This window comes from Temnothorax americanus, unplaced genomic scaffold (assembly GCF_048541705.1).
Source record: "Temnothorax americanus isolate GAGA-0224 unplaced genomic scaffold, ASM4854170v1 Scaffold22, whole genome shotgun sequence".
Classification (NCBI taxonomy): Eukaryota; Metazoa; Arthropoda; class Insecta; order Hymenoptera; family Formicidae; genus Temnothorax; species Temnothorax americanus.
Genome location: NW_027509360.1, coordinates 669627 through 688141, shown reverse-complemented (window position 1 = coordinate 688141; position 18515 = coordinate 669627). Strand labels below are relative to the sequence as shown.

The 18515-nt window shown below is 45.2% G+C and overlaps 1 protein-coding gene across 1 annotated transcript in view; it reads left to right on the top strand.

Moving 5' to 3' along the window:
- The window catches only part of Pio (zona pellucida domain-containing protein piopio), a 77344-nt gene that overhangs the window by 55454 nt on the left and 3375 nt on the right, over positions 1 to 18515 (top strand). Inside the window, exons 5-8 of the mRNA XM_077407345.1 lie at positions 16914 to 17084; positions 17334 to 17539; positions 17678 to 17840; positions 18153 to 18335. Coding sequence (XP_077263471.1) covers positions 16914 to 17084; positions 17334 to 17539; positions 17678 to 17840; positions 18153 to 18335 — 723 coding nt within the window. The remainder of the gene's footprint in view (positions 1 to 16913; positions 17085 to 17333; positions 17540 to 17677; positions 17841 to 18152; positions 18336 to 18515) is intronic.

The following is an 18515-nucleotide window of genomic DNA, read 5'->3' as shown; positions in this document are numbered from 1 at the left end:
AACGTCACTTGAAGCATGGGCGGCTATAATTTTGCACCCTTACGCGCCGTATAATCATTGGCGTAAGGAAACGTCGTGAGAAAGGACTCGTTAATGCGCAACGTGGTCATCTCGCGATTTACCTTGCCCATACATGCCGTCGCGCCGGTGTATCTTTGGAACCTGGGAATTAATGGTCGGCTTTCACCTCTTTCGTTTCGCCCGAAACTATAATCGATCGCGACTTCTCGTTCCGCCCATTAAACGTCGCTAAATTTGTTAATGCGCCTATTATTTTTCAGAATCTTATCGCAGATTGGAAAAGCATAGTCAATTACAATAGCTATAATTGGGACGCGATTGCGATAATAAATATAACAATAACACATAAAGTGCCCATTTAGCATCAGTATCATATAATTGTACGTCAATTCAATAATGGGAAATTACATTTCTAGCCTTGGCGAAATTACGTTTCACAATTGAACAGTAATCAGTGCGCTGATTTGAAAACTATAGAAAACGAAGTGTATGAAAAGAACTCGCGGAAATTATTATTATTAGACACAAGTCCCGCCCGACGAGAATCTCGATATTTATCTGCGTGTTATATCGGTCGCTATTTATAATAACATAATATCTCAATAATCTCAATAATAACATAATATTTCTTGCAACGGTAAAGTTAAGTTTTGCTCCCTGATTTCGTAATGATTGTAATTTAACGATTCTATGATTAATGCGTTCCTTCTGCTTTTAACAGTTAGAGACCTCGATGCGTCAAGTGCCACAAGTAGACGCGGACGTAACACGGGCATGCGAAAAGTATCCCCCGATAACGTCGCGTTGCGAGATGCAGAGTAACGACGAGACAACGACCGTCGTGACGGCCATTTTACGTATATGATTTATGCGCCCGACAGATTCAGCAAACACAGCTAACGGACATCCCGTGCTTTTTTTCCGTTTTTGATTCTCGTCCCCGCGAAATAAAATCGGAACGAGCTGTTACATCGAGGTATCTCGGCCCGAAGCAGCCGCGTGCACTTGAATACGCTGTAACGATTCCCCTCCTCCGCCCTCTCTTTTGCGCTTCGGCAAAAGAAGTCGCACGCGGCATTTTAATGCACGCCGGACAACGTTTCTGTCATGGTGCGTTACGGCCTCTAATAGTAACACCGTTACGCCGTCCGTTACGTTTTCACGACGGCACGGGTTCGCCGTACCCGCCGCGCCACGCCGGGAGGAAAAGACCGATTCACTTCGCGATGCGTAAGCGATAAATGAAGATTGCGAGGAGTGACGAACGGAGATCCGTATCAGTCGTCGTGTATAGTGCCCTCTCACCCTCTCCGCGTGACGATCATTGACGCTCGAGTTTCGCGACGCGACGCAAAATTGCTCGAACGTGACGTTCGGTCCCGAAAGGTTCAGCTTAAAAAAATCCAATTAATTTATTTTAATGCACGTGGACAAGCGGCAAGACGGTAGGAAAGGCTGGCGCGAAAAATGTGAATCAGGCACTTCGTGGACGTCGTTCGAGATTGAGAATCACTGTTGCATACGTGACGACTCTGCAAGGTTCTGCGAACCTTGCAAGGGTCGGAGAAGAAGCCGCCCGCTTTCCGCACGCACGGCGGGTGCCGAGAGACGCTGCGTCCACTACGACAACTCCTCTTTAAACGATCCATTGTTTTGCAGTCTAAGTCGAATTTATGTGCAGGATTGTAAACTTTCCATTAACCCGATGGAAAATTCGACGTGCGTCGCTTCGAAACGATTAGATCGGCAATTCTAATTAACTTTCACTTATAAATCGACGTGTCGAATGAGCGACAGTGACTCGAAGCAGCAGGCAAACGTGACATATTTTTATCTTAATTGCTACATAAATCATTGATCCGTGACAATTTAATGATAGACATTATAATAAATCGTATAATAATAAGGCGTCAATTTCTTACAAGTTTTTGAGGGAAAATTTTAGTTAAGGGAAAAGGGAGATGGTCTTTTCTCGATGAGAGCCACTAGCGTGCATTATAGGCACGCGGTGCTCCTGAGAGTGTATTGGACCAGCGTCCTCTCAACCTCGTTGACCTCTGACTGAGGGCGAGCAGGCACCTCGGCTGACTTTTTTTTTTCAAAGCCAGCTGCGAGGACGGCTGCTCGCAAGGATACACTCGCCCGTAACACCGCGGCGAGACCGGTCTCCTCTTTTACCGAAGAGACTCGGCGCCCCTTTTCTATCCGGCAGCGATCCACAGTGCCATCGATCCTCGTCGCTCCGACGGCGGGTCCAGGGTGGGGAGGGGGAGGGGGACAATGCCGGCGCCGAGACCGCGAGCGTCGTGCCGCATTATCCGGAATACCGGACCCCGAGCGTCATTCCGGCGTTTTCTGCTTCTTTTTAAGGCCTTTATCTCTCACCGGACAGGCTTGTACGCCTCTCGAGCGAGATCCTCGGAACGAGTCATCTGTCTCGCTTGACTCGCCCAGAAAATCGAACTTAAATAAGCACTTTATTATTTCGCGTTTATCATCGGGGAAGCGTTGGCTAAACGATCGTTTCGGGAAAGAGCGCGTATCGATGAGTTTACGAGGGTAACTCTACGCGATAATATGCCCAAATAGGACGACCCATCGGGAAAGGTTTTCATTCGCGCGTTAAAACGTTATCGGATATACCTTGGCTCTCTCCCCGGGAAACAATCCATAAGTTGTCGGTGTGATAGACGTTTCCCATAAATCCGCTATCCGGATAGCCTATCCGGAAGATCAGAAACCTCGATCCGACCAGCCGCGGTCGAGGTTCAGGGATTAAGTTATACGTCGTGACGTTCATAGCTGGGATTTATGCCTGATCTTGGGCGTGCAGGAAGTGCACAGTCGGAACGGGAGAACCGGGGGGACGTTCGAATCACGGCCGGGATCTCTCCCACGATTATTCAATACCGATGCCCGCGCGGACGGGGTTTCCGCGGGCGCGGTGCGGTCTCCCGGTGGGGCACACGCCGTAAATAATCGCTGGAACGGCCATTCAATCTCGCGGGCGAATCCCCCGGCGAGGATGTTTTCCGCGTAGAAGAAGGAGCCCGCTACTGGCATTCGCGAGCTCGTAAATGCGAGCTGGGAAAAGCGGGCGCGGCTCGTAAACGCGCGGCATAACTCATAGGGGTGCTCCCTCGGCTTCCTCTCGAAGAAGCACCACGCGTCGGATGACTCCGACCGACCGGCTGGATCCGCGCGTTTGTTATCCCGAAGAATTCGCTCGCAGTCGCGCCGCAAGGAGTGCCGGAAAGAAATCGCGGGGCGATAGAACGCGAAACGTTTATGGCGATTTTACCGAAGTTCCCCCCCCCCCCGGCAACCTGCTGCCTTCGCCGGTTTCCTTATTCGCAGAGTCCTTGCGAGGTTGCGCGCCAATCTTGCGTGGCCCAGAGCGAGGGTCTTTTAGCTTTACATAAATTGTGCTGCACAAAGTGCGGTAGTAAAAAAGGATCTGCAAATGATAAATTGCTTTAGATATTTCAAGGAAAATAATGTACTGTCCGCCACTTGCAAAAATTTTTCAAACGTAGAAACTTTAAAAGAGGATCTTTTTGTCAGAAGAAATGTTAAAAAATTTCTGTCGAATTCGTCTCTTCGATTTTATTATTGTTTTGAAAATGCTATTTTTAATATCAAAGTGCTATTAGTTCTCTAAATAAATTTTACTTAGATTTTTTAATGAATTATGTTTTATTGTAAAGAATATTTTTTCAGCACCTAAATATTGATAGTTTTTTTATTGACCGTACTGTAGCAGATTTTATTTTGTTTATTGTATTTTTCTGAAATAAAATAATAAAAATTTTACATAACATACAATGTCAAGATATGCCAAGAAGACATCTATTTCTTTTTGATACTTTTCCAAATCTGATCTTAGAAACAAATTCTTAATATTTTTCACGTATAAGTAAGAGAGAACTAGATTTATTTTAATTTGTTAACTTGAATCAAAATGTTGAGAACATTAGAGAATTTTGTTTGTCAAGATTTGAATAGATTTAAGAAGATTATTGAAATCGCACGAAATCTGAATCTGAGGTTGGTGAATGAAACGCTATATAAAAATTGTTTTTGTAATTAAAAGATTTTGCAGATTATACACTTCAGCCACTCGCGCACGTTCCCAAGGCGATCGCCTACAGAATAGCCAGGCGAACGTAGGAAATGAACGTAATTATTTTCGCAGGTAAATCTCGTTCTCCGCGTGAGCTCATAAGCAAATCTTATCATCGTGCGCAGGCTCTGTAACAACGTTCGTTGCGGGCGTTGCATTTTTCGCGCAATTATACGAGCCCGCGTGACTAAACGAAAAGTAGTCGCCGCTTAAATCCCATAAGCGTAGATAACCAAGATCGTTGGTACCAATCTCGTAAGCGTACTTTCTTGAACAACGAGAGCAGCGGCCGATGGTCGGGGCGGGGGGGGGGAGGGATCCCATAAACGCGCTGCTCGAGTACGAGACGCGTTGCAAGTGTTTGCCTGCGAATGATTGCCCGGTACACTAGTTACGAGGAACGTCGAGTGCTCGTTTGACTTCGTTTCGAAAAGAATCGAGTGTTTTTCTTGACCAGCCGTAAGTAATGTTGGTCGCAGCTGTCGCGTTCCACGATCATTATTCAAGCGTTGGAATAACGGTAATCCGGTCTAATAACATTCATACGAGGACATCGCATAAAGACGTATTAATAATCGTGAGATCATCGACGTTTGCCTGCTAACAGGCAAAACACGTACATCTGTATTTTCATACATATTCATAACATATTCATACAAGAATCGCGCGTCATTCTGCTGAAAGGACGAGGCTTTAAGAAGATCCTGGAGGCAAATTAAAGAATCATCGAGCCGATCGCGAGATCCAAGCACGAGAAGGAAGGAACGGGGAGACGGACATTTACTCCAAGTATGCCGAACGGAACTGAAGGAGGGAGGGAGATAGAATGTAAGAAAGGTGAGCAAAGGACGGAGCGAAATCGCGCGAGAGATGTGTCATCTCGGAAAAAGCGGCGAGACTCGACAAAGAAGGAGAATAATCATCGCGACGACCACGTTGAAATCATTTCCCTCGAGCTTCTCGCGTCATTAAGCTGCGCGGCTCGCCGGCGCGGCGCGGTATCTCCCTCCGCGTATTCCCCTTCCTTACTCTTCCTTTTCGTCGTTAACTCGTTTCTTGCCCTGAAGTTGAATCCATTTTTTCCCTTCAGCTCCGCTTCCACTTACCTTCCGTGTTCCATGGACCTCCCTTCGAGGGAGGGAAGAAGGAGGAGGAGGAGAAGGTTGTTGCGATGCCACGGTAGCCGTATTTACGCGATGACGAACTGCCCGTGCCTGCTTTGCTGCCTCGTGATAGGAGAAGGCAATTGGAAGTAAGGAGGATCGGAGAATTCAAGGGAATTGTAGTTTCGATGGGTAGCTCAGATAGGATGTTGCGAAGTAAGGTATAATTAGATAATTATAACTGCGGTAACTCGCCGATCAAGAATCAAGATGATATTTGAGGGAGATACGCTCTCAGTGCTCTCATAATAATCTCTTACACGCACTTTTCTCCGATCTCGTATGAAATGATACGTACACTTTTGAAAAAAAGGTAATACGATTTACCTATCAAAGCTGTTTTATCAATGATTCCGAGTTTTGACGATCGTTTTTCGTAAGTCCATGAAGCGACAACGTAGAGATTTCGCCCAGGCGAGCAACCACCGTGTAGATGCACGTCGAGCGTGAAAGCGACAAAAATACATTGCGTGTCGCGGCGACAAGGCCATTCCTCGGAAAGACGTCGGTCATCCAAAAACGTCGATGACGCCGACGTTTCGTTCGGCGTGAAAGCGCGAGCGCGTTACAAAATCGCGACTTTGTCAGCTTCTCGATGGTAAGAGGTGGCTCGTGTCGAAACGTGGGTAGTTTAGCTTCGCGTGGATTAACCTCGCGGTATCTATAATGCCTTTCGAAGGGGGAAGGGGGCAGCGTGTTCCCCTGTGGAAGATCCGATTTAGGTATTCGCTCGAGGCCCTCGAGGGGAATTTCGACTGTGGGCGAAACTCGATTTCTTTTCGGCGGGCGAGGCTCGCAAGGACACGCGGGGGAGGGAGGTCGCGATGTCTCGTCGAGTAAAAAGACTATAATGACGCGAATACCAGTTTTGGGACGCCTCGCCCACGTCGTCGACGGTCTGACTTTCGTTTGAAAATTAGAATTCATTGTTTTCGTTGCTTCTCCACGCGAACATCCCTTCCCGCCCACGCGCTATCGCGGTAACCCGATTGTTTAAGATTCATCTGGTTCGTTCTAAACACTGCACACTTCTTCGATTTCCTTTTACTGACTCTTAAGAGTCACATTTTTACTTAAGGTCGATACGTGGGGCACGATAAAACGGCTGCCTCATTCTGTGCGCGCGCGCGCGCGCGCAAAACATACATTACGCAAGAAGTTATAAAAGCGCCTGTGCCGACGGACAACGGCCTCGTCATTTTCTTAGCGCGTCCTTACGTCACGACCAGATGTCACATGCACGTCGCGCATTGCGTTTCTACCTCATTGTATTAGCTAGCAGCCGTGAGCCACTTTTGGAATTTCATTGACATACTTCGCCAGTATGTAAAGCCGTACGGTTTTGCCAAACCGCGGTGTGGCACGCAACGCCATACCGATTGCACCAACGGAGACGCCCGTTTCTCTGCCGTTTATACGCATTACAATAAATCCCAAATCTCCGTCACGATTGAAAAGCATTGTTCCTTCTTTTGTTCCCAATATTACGCAGGAAAGAGTTTTAACACATGTTATGCTATTGCAGCAAATTTTATTATCTGTTAGGTAGACAGAAGGTAGCAAAAAGCGGGTTACAACCTTTTTTGAAATTAGCTCTATCTCTGAAGGGTTCGATAATTACCAGAGACATGATTCTTTAAATATACTGGAAAATGTCCTCACTCTAATCGTGAAAGAATTAAGTTGCGAATATACATATATATTATATTATTTTTTATTTTATGTGCATTATTATAGTTTATATACTGTCTGTTTTTCTTTTTTGTAATAATGTCTTTACACTTTAAGGGACTTTATAGAGTGTCTAATAAATATAACGATTTGACGATTCGATTCCCTCTCTTTCTCTTTCTTTTTATTTCTCTTTCATCGATCATTCACGCACTTGCTAAACCTGTCGTGTATTTTTTTCGAGTTCTCTCTCTCTCTCTCTCTTTCTCTTTCCCGGACGGACCGCGCCCGATAATTATACAAGGTAACTAACCGGCCGCACGCGACCGTTAGCTCGTATACCGCGATGCCAATGCTGATGCCGATCGTCGGCTTTACCGTGTAATTGACGCCGACGTTAGCAAGTAAGATAATTCCGCGCTGCGTGCCGCGGCGATACATCGGACACGAGCGCACCGTTCTCCCTCGGCGAGAATGAAACGAGAGTCCTCGGCGCCGCGGATTCCGCGATTCCCGGATTCACGCGGGGCTATTCTCGTCGATGCGCGCATATTTCGAACGGGGAATCCGGAGTCGCCAACGCAAAAAGTCCGAGAAAAGGATCTCCGCGCGGGAATATACTCGCGCGGAATATTCGACGAGACCGAATAACGAGCCCCGTCGATCGCGCGGCCGATCCGCGGCATTTTTTCACGTTTCGCGCGTTTCCGTCCGCCTTGCCCGAGTCGCTCCGCCCGCCGCGTGACTTCATCTCCTGATGACGCGCCGCTATTTCCGTCGACGTGACTGCCGAGGGAGATTTTTTTCAATTCGATTGGAAATGAACATCTTGGAAGCGATTGACCAAATACCTAACAAGTTTTTCCGATTACATTCTTTCCCAGGCTTGGATCAAGCGTACCTTCGCGGTTCAAACTACTTCTCGCAAAGCGAAGATCAAATATTTCTTCCTCAATTTTCATCAACCTGATTTAACGTGAAACAAAAAAAATCTTTATTACTTGGAAGAATTTACACAGCTAAATATATTGAAGGATGAAAATTAAACGAATACCTTAAGTTAAATCACACGTGTTGAAATTTATTAATTTAATTCCGTTAGTTTTTAGTTAAATTAAGATCGTTTTAGTTACATTAATAACATATTGAGTAGGAGACCTATATAGGAATGATTAAAAATGACTGAAATTGACACTACAAATTTAACAGCGTATATAGGTCCCAAAAGTATAGTTTGCTGGATAATCGGCGTGAAGGTTACTCGCCCGAGGAATTATGCGATAGGCCACGCAACGCGTTACGTGCATGTCGAATCCAACTCGACGTAGGACCGCAAAGGGTTAAAACGATCCTGGCCCGCGCGCTCTTCTCACGCGAGAAACGGAGTCGCGCTGTGGGAAAAGTCGCAAGGTCAATCGACGATCAATCCAATCTTCTCGATGACGGATGCGTTACCTGTCGTGAAGGCGAAAATTCCAGGCATCACCCGGGGTTACCGCCGGTGTTCGTACGTCGCTGGCGTGAGAGGAAAGCGGGGGGACGAGCGAGCGAGCGAGCGGCTGCAGCCGCATTCGGTCGCCACCGCCGCCCGCTGAACTGACCGGCCGTCGAACCCGAGAAATGCTCCGCGAGAGATGTATCGTAATAAGTGCACAAAGTGCCCCGCGGGCAGGGCGAGTCCGGACGGAGGATGCATTTGCATCCATCTTCTGACGGAACTTCTTTTCCGTTCTCTCTGTCTCTTTCTCTTTCTCTCTCTCTCTCTCTCTCTCAGGCACGAGCAACGCTTTGATAAACAACGTTAAATTCCGCTCGCCCGGATTCCGGTCTCTCCCCGAGATAGTAGATCGGGCACCCGCAACAATTTTTCACTCCGCGCTCGCATCGACCGCGAGCGCAGAAAAACCCGTGATTTTCCAATCACGAGGTCCCGTTAGTCGCTCGAGGCACGGGGGAACGATTCTCCCGGTTCCCGGTCCGCGGACGAGGGACATTAGCGTGCGGCACGATCGTCCTCTCGCGTAAATCATAGGCCGAAAGACAGAAGGCAGAGGAGGCCCCGTTTGCACGCATGCGAACATGCAACGCGTCGTGTCTCGGCCTCCACTCCTGTCGGTTGCATCGCGTCGCGCGTCGCGGTTGCGGCTTCGGGAAGGAAATTGCCTCGGCTAATAAGAAGTTTAGCGGCTTCCTGGTTTACGTTGGAATTAGCGTTACGGTATACATACATTTTTATTGCCCCCCGACGGGACGTAAATATAAAGCGCGGTGTAACGTATGCACCTTGCGCACGCCAACGCCATCGGACCGCTGCATCCCGATTGCGATCGCTAATAGCGACGGCACGATTATACACTGTTAAATTGGTAGTGTCAAATTATACTCAGTTCGAGTCATTTTTTACCATTTTTATGAGTCGCCACTGCTCCCACTCGATATGTCGTTAATTTAACTAAACCAGTAAAGTTAAAATATTGTTTATGTTAAAATAATAAATTTTGACACATATGACAATTAAAAATAACAAAATGTTATTTAACTTAAGGTACTGATTTAAATTTCATTTTTTAATATTTAACAATGTGTAATACGGACATTTATATGCCGCGCGCGCGCACTTTTCATCCTTTACCTGCGGTAAAGGTGCCGCGCAATTTTTCCGTTTTCTACGCCGAATGATCCTTTACCCACGCAAAGATACGGGTGGCTTCGTTAACGCGAGACACTCGAAAGTCGCTTTAATATCTTCCGCGTTTATAACTTCCGTTTCTAGACGGTATTCCATTCCGTCGTGTGCTTCGACGACCTTCGTCCAGCGGGCTTCTTGGTTCGCGATCGCGAATTTGGCCAGAGGCCAGTCGCCGCTGACGTAATCCTTGTAAGAGGCGCGTCGTACTGTTACGAACGTTCTGTTAGCATTTAGCACATGACCGACGTCATGAGGAATGAACGGAACCATACGGCACGGCGGCGATGCAACGCGGACGGCGGGACTTTGCCGTGACAGTTTACTACGTGCGCATGAATTATAATTACAATATTTCGCCAGCTTCCTGGTCGGCGAAACGGCTGCATGTAGCTCGGCGGCGGATGCAGGCGAGTGAGACGACGTTTTAGCATGCATCTTCCCTCGGGTGCCGTTAGCCCTCTCCTGTTTTGCTCGCCTCTTCCGAGAGGTACATACCTCGGACGTGTATACAAATGCGTAACGATATATCGTGCCGTTGCGTTGGGATAAAAAACGCATGGAGGAAAAGGATGTTGCCATCCCGTGCGAACCGTAGCTTGCGCATTCCACGCGAAGACCGTTAAACTTTTTAAACGATTGTTTTACACTGCATCGAAATTTGTTTGGTTGACAAATTTTGCCGAATTAAATTTCTTCAAAGGAACATAAAATATTTATTTTTTAAGCGAAGTATAGAGTCTGTGCCATTAGCTGATATTTCACTTCGCGTTAGTAAATAACTAACAATAATGACTTTTTAATTCGACCAAATTGACTATCTTTATTTAATATAATTGCTTACTGAGAGAGAGAGAGAGAGAGAGAGAGAGAGAGAGAGAGAGAGAGAGAGAGAGAGAGAGAGAGAGAGAGAGAGAGGGAGGGAGAGAGAGAGAGAGAGAGAAATGTCGTGACAATTATATTAAATAAAGATAGCCAGTTTGGGTCAAATTAAAAAATTGCTATTAATGTTTGCAACGAAATGCTCTACAAATTTAAGAGGCTTATCTTCGGCAAATAAAATTAGTATCTTCAACAAATTTTTTAATTATCTATACATATAATAAATAATGATATTCGCTATGACAGCGTAAAATATGCCGTGCGTCAGTTTCTTTTTTCTCTGCGTAACATTTGTATTACGATGTACAAAATATAATATTTTATGTGGTAGCGCTTTTGCGTTGGAGGAAGATTCTGAAAACACAGATATACATCTTAGAATGAAGTTGAAATAAATTAGGATCAGCGAGTCAGGCGCTCTTTCTCAGGATTGCCTCTTTAATCAAATACGCTCATCGCAACATTACGAAACTATCTCGCATTAAGGCGCTACGGCAAGTATCACGTGCGCGAGAGACTCGCGAGAGCATTAATAATAATGACGAAAAGGCGGTGCTGATGAGTCGGTTGATGAGCCAATTTGCATGAGCCTCTTAGCTACTGTACTCTCTATTCATGGCCGGAGGGAGGCAGAGAAGCGGATACGTCCGTAATGGACGTGCCGCCTCCCTCCCGAGATAGCCTTTAAGCAGATCCACTCTCGCGCAGGTCGAACGATCCCGGCCGCGTGTAGACAATAATGACCGCTCCGTAAGCAAGTGGTGCGCTCTTTAAAGTACCAAGAAAAATTCACCTTCATGCGGAGAGGAGCCTTTAAAACGGTTGCGACGGCAGCGGCCCGAGAAACTGATGGCGGGACCTTTTTGCGAGCCGAGGGGTCACGCGATTTTGCAATCCGCTTAATCGCAGCTCGAAGTAGCCGCTTCGCGGCCCTAATGAGAAAAGGGTGCAGGGGGAAAACCGCTAAAAATACCTTCTATTATCATCGATATTAGCTCTTGAGCGACACTAATGACAGCGAGAAGATGATACCCTTCGCCACTCTCGCGAGCTAGGGATAACGACTCATCCGGGACCGTGTGAAAAAAACGCCGGCGATTTCCAGCGTTTTGCGTCGCTCGCGATGCATCGGAACGACCGCGTCTCGTACTTTATTTTCCAAAGTATTGAAGTTCGAAACGACAGAGGGATCGCCGCCAGGCGCTAGTCAAGTATAGGCGTCAAGTGATACCCGGCACATCAGTAATTTTCGCTCTTGCATGCACTCTCGTGCGCATTACACGGCCGTCACGTGTATTACATGCATGCATGCGTGCGTGCATTTGCCCTGCCCCGGATTTTCTCGACTCTTCCGTTACATAATTTTTTTCGTACACGTTGGGTTCTCCGTTGAGCTCTCGAGGGTTTTGCTCGTTAGCCGCGCCGAAACGGATCTCCGAGATCGATCAAGGATCCCGGCGGTCCAGGAAAAATCCCAACGTTTTTTAAGATACGTCGGGAGGTGCGAGATGAATCGCGCCGAGGAGCAAAGGCCGCGACACGCGAAACACCTCACGACGCGACGGTCTGATGAGATCGCTGTTGAGGAACGCTGATTCACGCGCGAAACGTGCGTGCTCATCGATCGTCGATCGTCTGAAAATGGATATGTACATATGGTAATGGATACAGCTCGGAGGGATGTCCATAAATTGCGTACAAAGCATGCATTTGCGCAAAACGTACTTCACCGTGCGTACCGGACCTTTATTACTTAAGGATACTTTGAGTGCGGTCATATTTCGATCCCCGCGAATAAATCAGGCGTGTACACGTGCGAGAAAACGTGGAAACGGTCTTCGCGGCGGCGAGGGATAAGGCTCGCAGTGATCGAAACCACCGCGAGCCAGTGCTAATCAGAGATATTACATAATATCACAGCTAAAAGTGTTTATTAAAACTTTGGGAAAAATTTTTATGAGAATTTCCTGACTTTTTAGACATTTTTATTTTAATTTCCAGACAAAATTATAGCATTTTTAGTTACAAATTTTAAATTTAATTATTTAATCCTTTGTTTCTCTTCTTTTCTATTCTCATGATTACAGAAGAAATTGAATGTTAGATTTGAAAAAGTATCGAATAGAAGATTCTTCTAAAATAGACATTGTATAAAATTTCATATCTTTATGTTTAATGCTCTTTCTCAGATTTTAAAAAATGGTTTTACACGAGAAGAAAGAATCTGTCATAAACAAAAAAAAAATTAATTTCAATCAATACATAAATATCGAAAAGATTAAAACAAAACTTATCTATAAACATGAAAAATTTTCAAGCAAAGTTAATAGCACTTTGATACTAAAAAAAAATAGCACTTTTATAATATTATAATAGTATTTTTGTATTTGACTTACAAAATAAAAGCAACTTCTTCGAAGTGTTGCGATAAAAATTTCAGTCGATAAAATTTTTGGATAACTTTCCGGGCAGAAGAAAAAATTCTGAAAATTTCATATTTTTTTCCTATATAGTAATAAGCATTATGTGTCATGTATCGAATTAATCGAGAAGTGTCGTATATCGGATTAATCGATTAAAAAATAATACTTTTATATTTACAAAAAAAATGAAATTTTCGAAGAAATAATTTAAACAAAATTTTCCCAAGTCTCGATACAATTTTCTGATAATTATCCAAATAATTATCCAAATAAATGAATTATTAGACGTCCTGTGTCGTGTGTCGAATTAATCGAGGAGAACCCCGATGACCTCATCCGCAAGCAATAAGCATTTGATAAACGAGGCAACGACGCGCTAGACACAGTTACTGCATAGCCGACTGACCTTCGTGATGATTCTCGCAATTTGGCTTAATCGAAACGCGGTGGAGTTCGTTCAAGGGTCACTGGCCGAGTCGGAATTCCGCGATATCACGACCGTCCCGCGACGATCGCTGAAAGCAGTTGGAAGCAATACCGCAGTTGAGAAAACAACTAATTTTCTGAGGATGGATGCGCTCGAGAATATGTACGTTTGAGATGTGTTGGCTATCGAAGTGAACGATCTCGCAACGGGCGCCGTGGTGTACCACACGAGGCAACGCGATTTATCGCGTCTCCGCGGGAGGAGACGAGGATGGTAGCCGAGGATGCGCCGGACAGGAATTCAATGTCAAAAATACCGTCTCTCAGCGCTTCCCCGCTCGGGAAGCCGGCATCTCGGATCTTATATATCTTTATCTTATATGTATTAGCCTGGAAGAGCGGTCGGGAATGCAGAGATGTAAATGAAATGGAAATCCCTTCTAGAGCGTGCTGAAATACCTGCGGAAAATCATGATTTGTGGACAACGTAACGACGATCGCGAGAGAGTCCTTCCTGCAGAGTTCCGTCTTATTATTGCAATCAGAAATTGCAAATAAAGTAAACTTGTTAAATTATGTTGCTTACAAAGATTTGATACTACGAATTAAAGAAAATGAATTAAAATTAGGAATGTGGCTTGTATAGATGTGCAATAATTTGCGACTTAATTAGGAAGAATCTTAGATTAGAAATTGTCATTTCTCGATGTCTAGAAAAATAGATCAGAAATTACGAAAGAGAGGCAAACCAAAATTGAAACAATTTAATTAACTTATCAGCCCATTCTTTTGGCGAAGTAAAACATATTTTTACACACAGTATAATACTTGAAAGAGACAGCCCAAAGAAACGAGCTATCTTTTACTAGCGCCGAGAAAACATGAAAACGTGAACTTGAAGTATACTCGACGACCGCGGGATGACGAAGAGTAAGACCGAAGTGGTTGGTCTTCCTTTTGCCAGCCCGTATCGCGTGGCGCAGTGTCTTGCTATTGATGGCATGCGGCAGGAAAAAGGACCGGTCGGGATTGTGACTGGAGACACTGGAATCCGCCTCGCGCGCGCGATATCCCTCTCTTCCCCCGCTCGACCGTAATAAAGCTGCTGCGGGATCCTCGGTTCGCCCGCGTTGCTATAGGTGGGTGTGTGAAACGTAAAGTCGGCGATCCGACGTTTCCCTGGGCTCTCTCGGGCCGATGCACCGCAGATTGCGAGTATCCTTGCTGAGGTCGAACGCTGCGATGCTCCGTCGAAGGTCGTTGCCTGCTCGATATACCCGGTGCTCGTCTAGGAATCCGCGCCGCTCGGTTGCCGCGAAAAAGTGACATTTAATAGAAAGGAAGCGAACTGAAATTCGAAAAGCAATTATTGAAGAATGTTATCTTAATGATGATAAAGTCCTGGGACATTTACATCTTATAAATCTTCGAATTATATCTCGAAGATACGAATCTTTATATCTTTGTTCGATTTTTCTCTGCGGCTTTAATAAACTTTCATTAATTTGATGCAGAACACGAGCGCCTGCACACATTTAATATATTGTCGATGTATCTGATGACCGTGGCATTTTTCACTTGCCGATATCTTTAATTATTCAGATCGCATAAATTTTATCAAGATCGGTTAAAAATGCGCGCGCATCCAATTTTCTATGCAAATATGTAGCAACGGCAAATTCCATGTCTCTACATAACAAAGACGAATTATGTACCGCACGGATATGGCCTGTAGTTTGGAATATAGGAACAGTAGTAGTTTCCAAGGAGAAAATTCTACCGTACCATCATGTTTCCTATCGAATAGTCACCGTGGCTCAAGTCGGAGACCTCCTTTCGACCCTCGAGGACGATCGGCCTCTAAGGACGATGATTATCCGTTCGATTACATTCATTGTCCACGGAAATGGCAGGAAATTCTTCAACTACGGATTACTACCCTCGTTAATGACCATCGCTGGCCATTAATGACCGTTGTCGAGGCTACTACTGAAATCCGATCGGTGGTATCTGAAAAACGACTTGTTCGCGAAGGAACTTCAATCCCATGGCAGGATGCAGAAAGGCATCGTGAATCAATCACGATTGAAAACCGCGTCCAAGTGAAATACTTGCAAATCGTTTAACGACGGGAACCAGAGTGGAAATGGAATTTCGTTCGTCGAAAAAGGTATTGCGAGATGAGATATTGAATAACGACGGAAAGCTAATTATAATCGATCGAAAAGAATTTTCAGTCAGCGCGACATCCAGAGATAATGTAATTCCTACTTTTCGCGAAGGACAGGCAGCACAAGTGCCTTTTTTAACGCTGTAACAGAGAGAACGATACCGGATGGAATAAAGATCGAAAAGAATATATAATTCTTCCGAGAAAAGAGTTCCCGTAAGGAAAATCCGGGAAGAAAGAACGTTTAAAATAGCGACGAGTACGGGTACCATTCCACGGGAGAGGAAACGGCGAGAGAGGGAATGTAAATTACGTGTAAAGTAAATATTTCCTTTCTCGCGGGTATCTCGGGCCAGCGAGACGGAATCGACGAGAGGAGAGAAAGAGCGCAGCGCCCGTTCGGTCCGGTTTTTGCTGGCAGGGTGCAAGGACAGGCGACGACGGTTGCTGTTGCTGCTGCACAGTGGTCAGAGAAACGTGGCCGCGCGCACTCGCGATTACTATATACTCCTTGAAACGATAGTAAAACGTGGAGTCCGGTCGGTCCGGTCCGCGCGGATTGCGACACTCGTGGCACGGATACGCGGCGGTCGAACAATGACCGGTGGTTCTCTCCACCTTAATTCGGCGTCGTTTCAGAGCGCTCATCGTGACTCGGCGAATTTATTTGTTCTCGGATAAAGACAAATTGATCGGCCCTGTAATAATGTATACACGTATATGCGTTACGTGTAACACTAATTGTAAATAACAGGATGTCTTTGTGGGATCTCACGTTTCTTTGTAAGCTACTGAACGGGGCACCGCTCGTTCTGAAAGCAAATTCAATTTCTCGAACCACATTGTACTTCTTACGGAAGATTTAAATTTCTCAGTAATTGCGAATGAATATTCTTTTATTTAATATAGGCATTTTTTACTTGCCATCTAGCACTGCTTAAGTCTAAGTTAATTTGATATTTTTAATAATTATTATATCTTTTTTTGCTTTTTTTAAATCTTTGTTTTTTGTTTTCTCATTGTAACTATGTTAAATAATGATATCAGAAGCTCTGAGGACATCGCAGTGTAATGTAAATCTTTTTTTTTGCAATTTATGTTAAAAAAATTAATTTTTTATTACAATGGAGATTAATAAAGTCTACCGAATATTTCCTTTTTAGACAATGTACCAAAAACTGTATATAAAAAAATAAATAGATAAATAAAAATAAGTGAGAATAAAAATATAAAGGTAGGATATAATACCGTTCCTCTCTTTCTCTCGCGACATTTATCCTCGGGTTATGGCGATCGTAACGGAGAATTTAAAACCGACACTCACTCGGCTCTGTCGCCTTTGTTCCAGGAGGACGGTGGTATCGAGTACTTCAACACCATTGTGGTCCAGCCACACCTGAAGCTGGTCACGAACCAGGGCAGGGGTTTTCACGTGAGATGCAGATACCAGACGCGCGACAAAGTCGTAACGAACGATCAGACCCACGTGTCCATGATGCAGTCTCCTCTGCCGTTGCAGGTAATGAAGCGTTCGACTGATAATGGGATATGAGAAATCTTTCTGGAAAGTTAATATTAGACCTTGTCAATCGATTAAAACATTAATACGTGAAATTACGCCGATGATCTTCGCAGTTTATTTGCGAAGACACGTGTTATTCGTCTATACGTATATATACTTATTGACTTTCGGATAAGCGAATGTCGAAGAGCTTTGAGGTGCAAAAGTAAGCCGTCGTGAAATATTTAAACCGCAAACTGCCCGCAGGCGACCGCGCCAATGCCGGGATGCACGATGAAGATCTTCAGTGGCGATCCAACGCAGCATCACGTGGCGGAGAATGTGAAGATCGGCGATCCCTTGACCCTGGTCATTAGCATCGACAAACAAGAGATGTTCGGCTTGAAGATCTCCGATTGCCTGGTACGCGACGGCCTCGGGTGGGGCGAGCAACGGCTCATAAACGACGAGGGGTAAGTCAAATCGTGATGAAAAATCCTTAAAAAGATTTCAGTAAACAAAGAGACAAGAATAGTAGCGATAAACGAGGCGAATCGTTTCCGACTCCTTCCTTTCACGACGAGATCACTCGGCTTCGTCTCTGTTCGCAGTTGTCCGGTCGACGGCGAGATAATGGGACAGTTCACCTACAACGAGGACAAAACGGAGGCCAGGGTGAACTTCCAGGCGCACAAGTTCCCGTACACGGCGAGCGTGTATTATCAGTGCAACGTTAGGCTGTGCGTCAAGCATGGCGGAGGATGCAGTAATACGGTACCGCCGTTATTATTATGATACACGAGCGCTAGCTAGCTTGAATAATGATTCCGCGTGGACTACCAAGTACTACGTTTATAATAATCCTTTAACGATTTTATAATGGCTACCTATCGTTCGAAATTATCGGGGTATCCACTTCGCTGGCACACGATTATCCGATTGAACTTGCTCATGTAGTATGTTATACAAACGCACGCGAGGTGTTATGTAACATCTGACCCTGAGAAGGAAGACCCCGAGTCCCACATCAACCGTTCCTCGAAGACTCGCGCCGCGGAATATTCATCGCTTATTTTCCGCTTGCAGCCGCCGTTGTGCAATTCGATAGCCAGACGACGTAGGGATACCGCAAATGAGGACGAGGTGAAGGGTGTCGAAGGCCTAGACGGCACCCCGGCAACGATCGAGGTTTATAGTGGTCTTTACGTCAACGAGGCCTCAGATGTTGGCTCCAAGTCGGACTTCTCCGACGACGTCTTCCGAGAAAGGGTAATTCGAATTTAATTGATATCCGCTGCGGAGGCAAAATTAATAACTTTGAATCACGAAATGATTTATTAGACTCTGACGTATTTTCAAATATCAATCCAATAAGCGAGATTTTAACGGTACTAGTAGTTTATTTGGCCATCTGGGAGAACTTGAATAACAGAATTTTTAAATAAAATG